At 33.2% G+C, this 16,253-nt stretch overlaps 1 protein-coding gene across 1 annotated transcript in view; it reads right to left on the bottom strand.

Moving 5' to 3' along the window:
* The window catches only part of WDR17 (WD repeat domain 17), a gene marked incomplete at its 5' end in the record, with an annotated part of 133,002 nt that overhangs the window by 16,680 nt on the left and 100,069 nt on the right, over positions 1 to 16,253 (bottom strand). Inside the window, 5 exons of the mRNA XM_081332409.1 lie at positions 1,822 to 1,842; positions 3,647 to 3,786; positions 6,936 to 7,035; positions 7,593 to 7,684; positions 8,307 to 8,439. Of these exons, the coding sequence (XP_081188535.1) occupies positions 1,822 to 1,842; positions 3,647 to 3,786; positions 6,936 to 7,035; positions 7,593 to 7,684; positions 8,307 to 8,439 (486 nt within the window). The remainder of the gene's footprint in view (positions 1 to 1,821; positions 1,843 to 3,646; positions 3,787 to 6,935; positions 7,036 to 7,592; positions 7,685 to 8,306; positions 8,440 to 16,253) is intronic.

A 16,253-nucleotide genomic window follows, 5' to 3' on the forward strand; every position in this document is an offset into this window, starting at 1 on the left:
GTCCAGGCATAAGATATAGATAGAAATCTTAAAAAGTTACTAGTAAGTGTGTTGTTTTTATACAAAGTCATTCTTTGTATTCCTAGGAGTATTGATAAATACTAATATATATATTGTATACAAAAAATAATTTAGAATGATAGAAGCAGAGGTTTGGAAGGGATGTTGGAAATCTTCCAATCTAAGCTCTGCTTGGGCAAGAATTCTCATACTATACTATCCTGAAGAAATAGCTGTCTAATCTTTTTTTAAAAAACAACAACAAAAAACCCTCAAATGATAGAGTACCCATGACTTCAGGAGACAAACTGTTCCACAGTTTAAAAGCTTTAACAGACAAGAAATTCCTTTCATGTTTAGCTCTCCGATGGTAAACCTTGTGCCCTTTGGTTCTTATTATATGCTCCAATATTATGGAGAATAAATCTATTCCCTCTATCATATGATATCAAGTATTATTTATTTTATTTTATTTTATTACATTTATATACCGCCCTTTCCCGAAGGACTCAGGGCGGTTTACAGGGTGATTAAAAAACCAAGATACAAAAGTTAAAAACAAATTTTAAAAAAATTATATTTGTCCCTGCATAAATAAAACCCCAGTTAAAATTAAGATTAATTCTCAGCCTGGGCCAGAGAGCTCGAAGAGCCAGGTCTTCAGGTCCCGGCGGAATGAACGGAGGTCGGGGGCAGTCCTCAGCTCCACTGGCAGCTGGTTCCAAAGGGCAGGCGCCCCTACTGAGAAGGCCCTATCCCTGGGTGTCGTTCGCTGGCAATCTCTTACCGGTGGCACCCTGAGAAGACCCTCCCTGTGGGAGCGCACTGGACGAAGGGAACTTGATGCCGGCAGCATCAAGATTACTGTAATGTCTCCCCTTAAATATAATAAGTTTCTTTGATTTTTAGCCTAAAAGCGCCTTATCATCTTTGTTGCTCTTCTCTATACTCTTTCCAATTCTTCAGTGTACTTTTGGGGACTACAACTGGATACAGTATTCTAGGCACAGTCTGATTACTACAGCATAGAACTATACTATCACTTCCCAGGACAGTGACACTATATCTCTATTGATGCAGTCCAAAACTGTATTGGCTCTTTTGTCAGCTTCATAGCTGGGTTATGCTTAATCTGTACTTGGACACCCAGATATGTCTTGTACTAAACTGTATTTTGTTGGATAGGTCCCAAAGTGACATTATAACAAAAGCCCTGAAATTGTTTGACGTTTATATTTCTATTTTTTTCTTTCATTCAATTGTGTCTAATTCTTGGAGATTGCCTGGTCAAGTCCCTGCAGTTTTGTTGGCAAGCATTTTCAGAAGTGTTTTGTGACGGGCTCAAGATAACCTAGCTGGAGTGGGGCCCAAGGTGGCACTATAATTCACAGTGTCTCAGTTTCTAGCCTGATGCCTTAACCACTACACCAAAATGGCTCTCTCTACCTCCGTATACCACACACACATACATAATTACTATGTAAGTCCTCAATTCTAGGTTTGACATGTTTACAGTGCAAGAGTATTTTTAATTATAGTAGTTTTATGCTATAAAATTGCAATGATTAAACTGTATAAATATTAATGATGTCCCTTCTGGGTAATGGTATGTTTTAGGGGATTTGTCTTTAGTCTTCTCACAGTTAATGCTCTTGGAATCCATATGATGTCTATTAAAACTTTACCAAGTAATCTATTATACATTTCATACCAATAATATTTTATTCAAGTTGAAAAATCAATATCATCTAATGGATTTACTGTTATTTTTAATGTAATTAAAAGACATTAAAATATTTATCTATAGAAACAAAAAGGTACCTGTATCCAAGTGATGGAAAGCTATAATAAAGATACTGAAGTTATAATATACAACATAGTGCTAAATATTAACATCAACATCCACTCAGTTAAATTTCAGTTCAGTGTTATTTTTCTATTTCTCATAAATAAGGAGAAAAATTAACAGATTTCCCAACTCAGAGGTCAAAATACTAAAAATATTACATGTCCAAGAAAGGAAGCTGAGCTGTGAAGCAGGCAAAAATTGTCTTCTCATAAAGTTCTGGTCCAGATTATGATCCAAATACATATGATTTTGAATGACAATTTTAAAAGGAGATTCTTGATCCAGCAGAATGGGAAAGAGACTATTTTTATCCTCCCTTTCAGTCTCTACTTCCCACACTGTTGCAGAATCCATGAAATTAAAATAAAGTGGGGTTTGGAAACTCCTGGAAAAGAGGAAATAGAAGAAAAATCCACTGCAGAAGCCTCAAATGGTTCATAAAATATTTACAGCAATGAAGAGATATCAATTTGGTTCTGACCCAAATATATAATGTGGTATGACATATAACTAGATAAGTCAGACCAATTTGTACTAAACTGGTATAGCCAACTGACAAATATAATACATTTTTTCATATGAAAGTTTATATTTCCAAATATTATCTTTCCTTGAGTCTCTCTTACAGGTATGTTGACACTGCTGTGGCTCTATATAGTGCCATATTCTCACTCCAAAGAATCAAGGCAGAAGAATTTAAAAAACAAAATGCTGCATCCTACTATAAGCATCCTCTCTGATTAATTCCCTCTTTCTCAAATCTCACTCTTATTCCCTGCTAGAATAAGATGGAGATGAAAGACCAAAGGGAGGCAAGGTAAAAATTAAAAATGCAAATTATATTTGCACTGGAAGAAAACTGATTTAATAGTGACTATTTCTATCCTCACAGGGACGCGGTGGCTCAGTGGGTTAGGACACTGAGCTTGTCGATCAGAAGGTCGGCAGTTTGGCGGGTCGAATGCCGAGTGCCGCATAACAGAGTGAGCACCTGTTACTCATCTCAGCTTCTGCCAACCTAGCAGTTCGAAAGCACGTAAAAATGCAAGTAGAAAAATAGGGACCACTACGGTGGGTGCGCCTTTGGCGTCTAGTCATGCCAGCCACATGACCACGGAGACGTCCTCGGACAAGCGCTGGCTCTTCGGCTTTGAAACGGAGATGAGCACCAGACCCTAGAGTTGGAAATGACTAGCACGCATGTGCAGGGGAACCTTTACCTTTACCTTTATTTCTACCCTCTAGGAAGTAAAATATTCATTGTGGGACACTTTAGTGGATTATTTAAATTTGTACAAACGTTTTTCTAATATATTGTTAATGAACATAGAAAGACCTTACTGCAAGTGAATTACAGGAGCAATTTATGAACAGGCACTTTTTACTCCCATGAAAATCATGTTAATATTTTAACACGGCACCACAGGAATAATAAGCTCAAAATATCTGTACTGTATATGAATTAGTTTTAGACAGTACAAAGAAACAAACCTAGTACACAAATGTGGTTATAATATATTTCAAGCATGCAAGCAGACCACAGTTCTAAAATTCTAATAAAAACTTCTTCTTCCTACTGGTATTTTAGTTACAATTTCAATGTGTTTGAAAATAGCCAAATGACAATCTATCACTAATCTTATACAATGTTTCTCTGTTTTAAGGACATTGGAGCTGAAATCCTAGGATATAAAAAACAGATTTCTTAAAAGCTAATTCTGAATACATGAAGCTTCTGTATTCTGTAAAATGTCCAGTTTCTAAAGAAAAAAAATAATTTGGACTAACAGTTCTTACCATGTTGGAATAGTCATACATTTTCTTGCCAGTAACTCTAGTGCATAATGCGTTGCCTGAGCTGCACATTCTCCTAAGACGGTGCCCACGCTGACTGCCAACTCCAGTTCATTTCCTCGAATCAGGTTTGCCATGGCAAGCTTGCTCAATTAAAAAAAAAATCATTAAGCCTAACAAGGATTCATTGTGACTATCATATTAGCATTCATTTTCAAGCCCACATTTCAGAGTGACAAAACATGCATCACTGAATCTGATCCACACATTTTGGCTAAGTCTTTTATTCATAGCCTAGCAACCTAAACAAACCACGAATAAACCATTTCAATGGGAGAGATAGCTAGAGCCAAGTTACTGTCATTATCTGGACTTTCTAGAGTGAATGACACACTTCTTTTATTCATCTGACCTTTATAAGATGAAAGGCAGCCAGAAAGACCAGACCCTCAGTAGTATGGAAAAAAATGGCTTCTTTCCCGTTAAGTTTGTTTCTCATCAGCCAAGAAATGCACATTATAAAGAACAGATAAAGTATCTATATACCATAACTTGCTGCAAAATGTATGATGAATCCATTAGAAGATTCACACTCCATAATTTATTATTTTTTCATTTACCTATATATAGAAGATGTAATATTTCTTTTACTCAATATCTTATTTATAGCTAGCCTCAGAGCTGTAATAAATAAATATAAATTACTGGTGAAGATTGGAACATCTCAATTTTCATTAAGGAACTTCAGGACTCAGGACACTCTGAGATTATCAGCTGGGATGAACAGTAGCTACTGTTCCACTAAACAGCAGTTTATCCACTCAATGGCCCTTTATGAAGGTCTGCTGAGAAGTGTTCCACATGATCTATTACAAGATTATTACTTTATGGGTATCATCTTTTCAGACCAGCTGCTTTTCAGATGAGGAACGTGATTTTAAAAGGAGTTGACTTGCACAAAGAAGTCAAAAGTTGTAGCAAATGTTTAGCCTTAGTATTCATATCCACCACCTATACAACACATTATAATAAACATTTCTGAAGGAAGAAAACAATGACCAGAGACTGTCAAATCACAAAAGATATCTCAAGGGAAGGAACTATACTTCACATTTTTTGTCCAGGAGATATTCAGGGCAAATATTAGTGCCAGTTCTAAATATGGGTTTTAACCATAGGAGCCTTAACAAATCTTCTCATATGGGCCTTATCAAATCATCCTGTTCATGACTAAGAATAGCAAAGGAAATACTATTACCACTAAACAGCAGGCAATATTCCCACATCATTCATAACTAAATGTTTTATCTGTGTGCATGGAAGTTTCAGGAACAGTCTGTATATATGGATTTCCCAGACACTATTATTTCCTGAAATACATACATTTATGGCACCTCTGTGTCAGACTTAAACTTGAGAGCTGAAGTGTAAAAAATATACCTGAACTAACATTATAGGAATCTGAGAACTGCTATTCCAGTGACTTCACTGGCTGCTACTGCAGAATAATAACATTAATTACAACTCTATAACTTCAGACACTTTCATAAATAAAACCGCATATATGGTGCTGAATGTGTATTTCCTGTCATACACTACTTGTATGTTCATTTTTTTAGATGTCAGACAATACTTTATAAATCCATTATACTGAACATATGCTGAGATTCAGGAATATAGAAATCTATATATGAGGACCCAGATTGTTGGGGGCAATTAAGCTGACTTTGTAATAATGCCGCTTGGGGTGTGTGTGAAAGCCCTAACAAGCAGGCATATACATAGAATGAAGGCTACTGCTAAGCTTGTAAGCCGCCCTGAGTCTTCGGAGAAGGGCGGGATATAAATGTAATAAAAATAAATAAATAAAAATATATCCTAGCAAGCCCTCTGTCTAGAAAACATTATGATAAATGATTTACTGGCATGATAGTTAGAAGCACTCATTTCAAATTAATTGCATATATAGCAAAATTGTGTATCCCCTGAAAGAAATGTTCAACATCAGATTTCCACACCAAATGCACTGGGCTACTTCCCCCACAAAATCTTGAAATTTCTAACTTAATGAATTGATATGGAAACTTTTTAAAAAGTAAGAATATTTAAGAGAAGTGGAAGGTTTTCAATTTTGAATTTTGACAAAAGCACGGCTACCTTGAATGATTTTAAGGGTTAATACTTAGTTGTTAATCATACATTAATGCATGGAATATTCAAATTAGATTTGAAATGTGCAAATGTTTTTAGGAAATACAAAATAGGAAATATTTTTCCCCTTAAAGTAGGTATGAGGCAAAGAATACCTGTAAATATTTCCAGCATATTTATATAATGGCCCTGATAAAAGTACAAGTTGTTACTATGTTCATCACTGGCATTTATCATTTCTGAACCTCTCCCCATAAATCCTGACCTCCAGCAAGTTTTTGTTATTCCATCATATAGTAATTCAGAAGATTCACATGTAAAAAAAAGGATCCCATATTTTAAAACATGATGGGTAACTCCTGGTCTGACCATTTAGATCCATTTAGAAAAGTGTTGTCTATGCGCAGTCTTAATAGTTTCTGAGGTTTTCAGACTAGCATCTTTCCCAATGCTCTCTGAAGAGACTAAGGATTAAATTCTTATTTATTTATTAATACATACATACATATATAAAATTTCTAATGCAGAACATTGCAAAACAATAATTCCCATTCCCTTCTGATAATACTGATGATCAGGCTCACCAAATTCCTCACTGTTGAGGTGGCAATCAATCCCCATTAGGAAATGGATGTGAAACTTTCATCTTCAGAGTGTATGTCAAGCATCCTTAATTAGCTAACAACATTTAAAATGGGACTGCACCTTTCCTACAAAATGCCCCACACTTTCACTTCTGCTCCCCATTCTTCTGCCTGTGGTTTTACAAGTTTTACAAACATTTGTAGGACGAGCACATATTTATCTGACAGTAGTATGATCCATATGCAGTATCATGCAGCAATGAAAAGCAAAAAGCCTGTATGTAAAGTTAATCAGGGAGAGATGTCTGCCTTTAAAGTACTAATCCCTATAACAGTAACTGTGTGTTTATTCCTACAAAAAGTGATGTGGAAATAGTTATCTACCAACCTAGGTTTAATCTTTTATATATACTTTTATATTGTCCATAGTTAACATCCTGAATACCTTTGGGATGTAACAACAATTTAAAAGGAACAACATTGTCTTATTAAATAGAAAGTGTACAAATATAGAGAAAGGTAAGTACTTTTCTATTTCTGAAAAAAAAATCATTTACCTCAATATTCTCAACAGCTAAATGACAACAAGCAGCCAGCACTGCACAGCCATCTTGAAAATACCACTCCGCCAGTTCTTTACTGACTTTATGTAGAAGACTATAGGAAACAAATGATTTTAATATTTACTGTCAAAAATAGGCAAAGTTTTTCCTAAATCCCCTGATTACTTTATCTCTCTCTGATTGTTCCAATATTTAGCTTAAACTCTTTATCCAAATCAACAAAATCTATCTGTCTGTCTAAATTCTATCAGTGGCACACAAGTATCATCAATGTGGTAACTGTGAAAGATTAAATCAACTCTGATTCATAAAAAAAATGAACTACCGTACTTAAGCTCTTTCCAGTTCCAACTTGGATTTCATTTTATTCTTGGACTGATTAATTGAGAAGTAAAGTCTTAATCTGTCAATCTGTAAACATTTTTTAAAAGAGCTGTTTTTACATTTTTTAACTTTAACCAAAAGAAACATAAAGTCAATTAGCATACAATTAACACTGAAAATATTGTTTTATAAACATTATATTCAGGCAGTATAAAGCAATGTTTTACTTTATTATTTAACTGACCCATTATTATACAATGTTTTTCAATCTATAACCAAGATAAAAATACATGAAAAATGCATTTTCTATTTTCTGTATAAACTTACTCATTGTAATTTTCTATGCTATTCCCTTCAAAATGTTCTGACTCATCTGCTGCTGAACTCTGAAATGCATTCACATTTCCTTCACAAGCTGCCTGGAATAAAATAGTATGAGTCAAAACTAATAAATTATTCATTATAACTCTTAGCACCAGTCAGAGGTAGGGAGATACCAATTTACTTGTAAAGTAGGCTTCATATAACAATGCTGAAAATATTACCACTGAAGTACTATCTACAATACAATGATATTGTTAACCCAAATTCTGAAGTTTTGTTTTATAGCTTATATAGATGCTCAAATAAATGCTGAACTTAAATATTTGGCATTCTGAGATCTTGTCCCAACCTATCAGCCTTATTTCACTTGCTGTATTTATAATGAAATAGCTAAAACACCACAGTGACATTTTCTAAGATTCATACAGAATAATTCTATCTATAATTAACTTTGGAAATCAAGTTGGCCGTTATAGTAGAAAACAGTTTTACTATTAGTTTTAATACTAATATATTCTGAATCAAGTATTGTTTTAATAAATATTATTTTAGTTGTGCTATATGCTGTTTATTTTTCAATTATTTTTTAGATAATTTATTCAAATACAGTATTTTCTTATACAATATGCTAAAGTTTTCCTATAAGTGCCAGAATCTATAGGTAAATAGTATATCATTAAAGTTTTATCTTATGGTAGGATAATAATGAAATAGTACCTGTGCAACTAACAGAGCTTCTTTAAGTTGACCACTTGAAATGAAAAATGTAACAAGCTTCTTCACATCACCAATAGCTATGCAGTATGGAATAACTTCATCATTTTCTTCCTGAATTAATTGGTCAGCTCTCCTAATCCAATCAAAAGTAAATGACTTATTTATTTTCATTTCAGTTTAATATTAATGTTTAATATTAGATGTATTCATTTGCAGAACTTGAAGTTTTTATATAAATTGCTATAACTTTCCTATCTTCTCAAATGTTTTTTTTTTCCAAAACATGATTTTAAAAAATAGAAATTCTAATTAATTTAAGAACATAGGCTTGTGAAAAACATTTTATGTGACCACTGTAAATTGCTTTTTAATGACAAATCAGTGTTGTCCCAAGATCATAACATCAATTACTTTTTACTGTTTCAATTGCAAGTCCAACATTCATAAGAAAATCCACAAATCACTGGTACCAATAGGTAAAATGTATTTAATCCTTAAATTCTTCATAGATTTGTCTACTTATCTTCTGAAGTTATTTAAGGTCATCATATGCAGCATTCAGAAACTGAATTCTACATTTTAACTGTAGCTGAATGAAAAGAATATTTCTTATCTATTCTGAATCATTATAGCTTCAGTAGATAATGTTGACTTTATAATGTTTAAAATAGATACATTTATATCTCACTTTCTCCAAATCATGCAATCTTTAAAAAATAAACTTCTATTACATCAGCTTCTTTTCCTTAAATTAAAAATTTCCAACTTGACAATTTCTTCATAGAGAGCTCCTGCCATCTTTTTATCATTTAAGCCATCTTTGTTTTTCTAACTGTATATTTTTTTCTGAACAGTAAAAATTTCTTACTATAATCACACAAACATTTTTACAGTCATGTGAAAAAGAAACACACCCTCTTTGAGTTCTTTAATTTACATATCAGGACATATTAAAAAATCATCTGGGGGGAGTGAAGCTAGCTTGGATGGATGAGGGACACTGAATTTCTGCCTCCCCCGGACCATCACAGAGAATTTATTAAGAAATACTGTATAACACCCAATTAAGGACTATGAAAATTTAAGAGATTATGAAATGTGAGTTACTTCCCTTGCTTTCTTCCTGAAGTTTGGATTGTGTTTGATTCGGTTTTGAACTTTTTCCCAGAGAAGCTTTGAATTTGGATGTTTGACTAAGAGACTTTTGAAGGCTTATGGGGAGAGTAGGGGCCCTATGATTGAAGACTGATAGGACAAAGAATTTGGAGAGAGTTTAAAGGAGTAAAGCTGAAAAGATAATAGCTGATTTATAAGTGTACAGTTGAGATCTGGAGAAAGTGAAAATATTAAACACTTTTAAGACAGAGCCTTGATAAGGTGTGTGTAATAAAGATAGTTGCTGCCTTTGGATTTTTTTTATTTCCATTATGTTGCTTTCACAGAGATAAGTTGATAAGGACAAGATAAAGAGAAAAAGTGACGTGTATGGACTATAGACGGTGTAAAAATTCTTAGAAGGTTAAGAGCTCTTTTTGATGGTTGGATGTTAAAACACAGCCAAAGTGCAGAAAGTGTTTGGCAAAGACCCAAAGCAGGCCTTAGACCTTCAGATCTACGTCTGATTCAAGAGGAAAAAGCCTTAGAAATGGATGCGAGGAAAAAATTGCCTGAGAAGTCACTGACTCAACCAGATAAACTTGATATTCTCTTACAAGAGTTAAGAGAAATGAAGATAAATAAAAAAGAAATGAAGACAAATATAAGGAAGGATTTGAAGCAAATAAAAAATAAAATGGATAATATGGATGTGAGAATAACAGATCTGGCGAAACAAAGTCAGGATATGACACGAAATATTACAGAAGTGAAGATTCAGATGGGAGAACATGATAAGGTGTTAAAAAGTCAGACAACTATGATGCATCAAGTGAAAAAGGATTTGATTGAGATACGTGATTGTCAGCGTCAATCAAATTTACGTATACGTGGATATATGGAGAAAAGTGAAGAAAATGAAGCAAAATTTATTCAAGCAGTACTGGATTGGGCTACCTCGATCCTCCCAGATGTGCCCTTTACAAAATATGATATTGATGCAATACATAGAGTCAGCCCAAAAACGTTGGGAAGAAAATTGCAAAGAGATATTGCGGTGTAACTGGTCATATGCAAAAAAAGAGCAATTGATGTGCAAATTGCAAACATGTCGTCTATAATGTTTTGGGGGCATCAGATACAGGTTTTTCCAGATTTATGCAATGAGACTTTACAATGGAGGAGAGAGATGCATCAAGTTTGTCAAATACTGAAGAAAAATAACATTAACTACAGCTGGGAATATCCTTTTTTTAGATTTTTTTAGGGTGGAAGGTTTTGCAGAGTTGAAACAAAGGAGGAGGCGATGGAGAAATTAAGGGAGCACAGAATCATCAATACAGAAGATCTACAGGGAAAGGAAAACTGGATGAAGCAACAGGAGTTACAAGTTCGTTGTAGAGATAGTATATAAGTATTTGTAATTTTACAATATATGTTTGGGTGTAGAAATTAAGGGTAAAGATGGTCAAGGGAGATGGAGTGGGCGACCAAAGTCCGTGCAGGGATGGCTCCTCTTCTCCCCCCAGAGGCCCAAAGCGGCGGAGAGGAGGAAGATCTCCTGAAGGGAAGGGAACAATATATGTCTATATGGGTGGGTAAGTCTAATGAAGATAAGAAGTTATTTATGTTTTAGGACAATATGCTTACTTTGTAGTTTTAGATTTGTAAGATTTATGTTAGAGCACATATGGAGACCAAAGGGAATATGTAATAAAAGGAATAGATGGGGAAATCATTGAAGGTAGCTACATGGAATATACATGGCTTGTGGAAAAATATAAACAAGCAAGAATTGAAGAATCAATTAACAAAGAGAAAATAGAAATTGTATTTTTACAAGAAACACATCAAAAGAAAGAAGGGGTGAATGAACTTAGGTTATATTGGGCTAATGTATATGAAAAGGCATTTGGTACATCAAAAGCAAGAGGGGTAGCAATCATGGTAGCTAAAAGATGTGAATTTAAGATAAAAGCCATAAAAAGGGATGATATGGGAAGATTTCTTATAATTCAAGGCTTGATTTATGGACAAGAGGTCACTTTAGCAAATTTGTATGCACCTAATACAAATCAAAGAGAGTTTTTTAATAGGGTATATAAAGAAATAGAAGAAATAAAAAAGGTTATGTGATAATGGCAGGTGATTATAATATGGTTATGGATACAGGAATCTAATCCATCAAAAGCAGAAATAAAGTATAATAATTGTGCTGGTCAGAGTACAGTTATTTTAAGAATTAAGAACTGTCCCCTTAAGGGATAGCCTTCTGGATAATGTAGTTTTAAGTTACTTGGTCACAACTGTGTTTTGGATTGGCCACTGGGAGGGGGAGACCAGGGGTTTTCTTGGCAATGTGTAATCCAGCAGGGTTTAATGGAGCCAGCCACGGCAGGCTTTGTTCTCTTAACGTGAGAAAGATTATTTCTTTTCACACTACATGATGGGACCAGATTATGAAATGTACTTCAGAAGAATCTCTTCAGTAACTGAGAGTTAATGTTTAGAGAATGCCTGATGAATTAAAATAATCTGCATGAAATCATTTCCGTGGAGTTTATCTGTTTGAATCATAGCAACAGCAGCCTGGTTGAAATAGAACAATAATAGAGATTTAAGAAAATTTATTAATAGAAATAGATTAAAAGATGTTTGGAGAGAATTACATGGCAATCAAGAGTTATACATATTTTTCTAGTAGACATAAATCTTTTACAAGAATAGATTATATATTTGTAACATTGGAAATATTATCTAAAATAATGAAAGCAGAGATAAAAATAATTAAAATATCAGATCATGAAATGGTAACTATGGAAATGGAAATAGATTGTGATTATAAACAGGCAAGTAGATGCAGAATGGATTTGAGGATTTTTAAAAATAAGGAGATTTTAGAGAAAATGGAAGAGAATTAAAAGACATAAATGGACTATAAATGAGGAAGGAGGTAGTAATATAGGTGTAATATGGGATGCAATGAAAGCAGTGCTAAGAGGTTTAGGGATAAAATATTCTTATAATATAAAAAAAGAAAAAGAAAAACATATAAAAAGGTTGGAGGAGGAAATTAAAGAACTGGAGTGTAAATATATAGAAAGTAGAGAGAATAGGATTATGTTAGAATTATCAGCTAAAAGAAAAGAGTTGCAAAATATTGAGTTAGAACAGGTTCAAAGAAATCTAATTTATTTAAATAGGGAATTTTATGAAAATAGTAATAAAAATTCTAGAATGTTGGCTAAAGCCACACAAGTTAAAAAGGCAAAAAGTCTGATTGGAGTAATAAAGAATGAAAAGGGAGAAAGATGTAACATGAAGAGAGAAAAAATGTTGATATTTCAGAGGTTTTTTGAAAAGTTATATAAGGGAAATGAAATAAAAGTGAATGAAAGTCAGGCATATATAGAAAAGAATTCAAACTGTAAAATTCGAGAATATGATAAAGAAATAATGGAATCACAAATAGAGGAGGAGATACTGGAAGTTACTAATAAATTGAAAATAGGTAAAGCACCAGAGTTAGATGGACTAGGGCAGAATATTATAACAATTTTAAAGGATTATTGGTGCCAAAGGTGAGGTTAATGTTTAATAAAATAATGGAAGGGGAAATTATTCTAAGTTCCTGGAAGCAATCTCTGATAGTATTGATAGCAAAACCTAATTAAGATCTTACAAACCTAGGATCATATAGAGCAATATCCCTTATTAATCAGGATGCTAAGATTTTTACAGCAATATTGACAAATAGAGAATTATATTAAAAATGATCAGTGTGGATTTATAAGAGGCCGACAAATATCAGATGTAGTAAGAAGGGTTTTAAATATAGGTTATTACATAAAGAATAAAAAAATTAAAGGCTGGTTTATTAACATTAGACATTTTTAAGGCCTTTGATTGTGTAGAATGGCCTACATTTAAGATATTAATAGAGAAGTTAGGCTTTGGGGGAAAATTTGAAAGGTGATAAATCAACTATACTCAGAGAATAAGGCAAGAATAGTCATAAATGATGGTGTGACAGAGACAATAACCTTAAGCCGGGGAACGAGACAGGGTTGCCCCTTATCCCTAGTTCTATTTGTATTATTGATGGAGGTTTTGGCAAATGCAATTAGGAAAGATCCATTGATTGAAGGAACTGGTGTATATAAGAAAACTAAAATAAATTTATTTGCAGATGATACATTACTAACATTTCAAAATCCCATAGCTACTATAGAGAGGGTATATTCACATTTGAATGAATTCAGGAAATATGGACTGCAAATAAACTGGGAAAAATCTGAAATGATGTTATATAACCATACTAAAGAAGAAATTGATGTACTGAAAGAAAAATATAAATTAAAAATAGTAGATAGTATCAAATATTTAGGTACTGACATCCCAAAAAATATTCAAGAATTAAAGAACATAAATTATGAGAAGTTAAAAAAGATATAAAAGATATAAAAGATATAAAAATGGATCAATATGGAAAACTAAAATTATCATGGTTCAGAAGAATTGCAGCAATAAAAATGAAAGTTTTACCAAAAATTAATTTTTTGTTTTGGATGATCCCAATTAAGTTTTCGGATCAAGAATTAACGGAAATACAGAGATTGTTGGAGGTGTATTGTAATGGAGGTAAGAGAGTAAGAATAAGTAAAGCATTATGGTATGAAACATTAAAAAAGGGTGGGCTGGGTCTTCCAAATGTTAGAAATTATTGGGTAGCTAATCAATTAAAAGGGACGCGGTGGCTCAGTGGGTTAGGACGCTGAGCTTGTCGATCGGAAGGTCGGCAGTTTGGCGGGTCGAATCCCGAGTGCCGCATAACAGAGTGAGCGCCTGTTACTCGTCCCAGCTTCTGCCAACCTAGCAGTTCGAAAGCACGTAAAAATGCAAGTAGAAAAATAGGGACCACTACGGTGGGAAGGTAACAGCGTTCCGTGCGCCTTTGGCGTCTAGTCATGCCGGCCACATGACCACGGAGATGTCCTCGGACAAGCGCTGGCTCTTCGGCTTTGAAACGGAGATGAGCACCGGCCCCTAGAGTCGGAAACGACTAGCACGCATGTGCGGGGGAACCTTTACCTTTACCTTTAATCAATTAAGGGTGGTCCCAGATATTATAGCAGTAAACAGAAATTTATTATGGAGTGATAATAGAATTGAAGGAATTAAGGGAAATAGACGATCCTACAGAAACATATTGGTTTAAAAAGGATATTAAAAAAATTGTTAAGAGTATTCAAAATCCCTTTTTAAAAAATTTGATAGAACTATGGAATAAATGGAGATATTGGTTAATGTCAGGAATTTCTCCTTTAACACCAGTGGTAGAAATGGAGAAATTCCATGAGATTTGGATTAGTAAATTAAAAAAAAATCATATATATAAATGGGAAGACTGGAAGAAGAGGATAAAGAATATAATACAATTAAAGAATGTTTTATCAGATACTAAATTAAATTGACTGAATTTAATACAATTAGAGAAATGGATAAAAATGGAAGAAAAATTCGAGGTGAAAGATAAACAGTTAACAAAATTTGAAATGATTATAAAAGAAAGCAAGGAAAATGAAGAATATATAGGTAAAGGAAAAATTGGGAAAATATACAGAATATTAAACAATAATAATAATATAATAATATATATTAAATAATAAATATATAAATATTAACTGAACTAGAAGATCAGGCAAAAGGTTTAAAATTAATCTAGGAAACAGATTTAGGAGAAATAAACGATAAATATTGGAAAAATATTTGGAACAGAAGAATATATAAGAATATGTCAGAGTTAAGGGAAATAGATATAAAGTGATATGTAGGTGGTACCCAATACCACGTAAATTAAATCAAATAGATGTTAAATATACAAATATTTGCTGGAAGTGCGAGAAAGAGATTGGAACATATAAATATATGTGGTGGGATTGTGATAGCGCACAAAAGATATGGGACATGGTGTTTAGGGAAATTAGAGAACTTTTGAAGGTAAATTTAGATATGTCACTGAGGATTGCATTACTGTTACTGGTGGAAAAACAAGATATAAATGAAGCAAAAAAGGAATTGATTGTAAATTTGATAATGGCAGCTAGATTAGTGATGGTTAAATATTGGAGACGGAATTGGGTTATTCAAAGAAATGAGTGGCATAATGAAATAAGGAATATGGCAATAAATGATAACAGAAATTAAATTTTAAAAAGGGATGATTAAAGTAAATAATTATAATGAAATATGGGATGAGTTTATAAAAACAGTCTTGGTGGCAGGCAAAGGGAATAAACCTGCTCAAGAATATATGCTGTTTTGGAGGGGATAAGGCCACAATTGAAATATATTGTATATTGTTAGTTGTTATATGAGAAGAAATATAGGTAATAAAAAATGCTCTCCCGGTGTGTGTGTGTACACAGTAGTATTTGTATTTTTTCATACTTTTTAAATTTAGATTTATATGTGTTTTGTTTGTATTTGAATAAAATAAAAAATAAAATAAATAAATAAATAAGAAACAAAAACAATATAAAATTAAAAAAAATCATCTGGTCCTTATCAGTTTTAAAAAAAACAATCTCAGATGAACAACTATACTTGATTTATTACACTATGACTATGTCATCATTTGTTTTACAAAAATAGAGAAGCCATGTGTGAAAAACTAAATACACCTTATGATTCAATAGCTTGTAGAATCATCTTTAGCAGCAATAGCATGAATTGTTTCCTCTACGACTTTTTCACTCTCTCACATCTTTGTGGAGGAATTTTGGCCCATTCCTCTTTACAATATTGGGGGCATTTGTTTGGGGGCATTTGTTTATGCAGCCACGGGATGTC

The sequence above is a fragment of the Vipera berus genome, assembly GCF_964194415.1.
Source record: "Vipera berus genome assembly, chromosome: 7".
Classification (NCBI taxonomy): Eukaryota; Metazoa; Chordata; class Lepidosauria; order Squamata; family Viperidae; genus Vipera; species Vipera berus.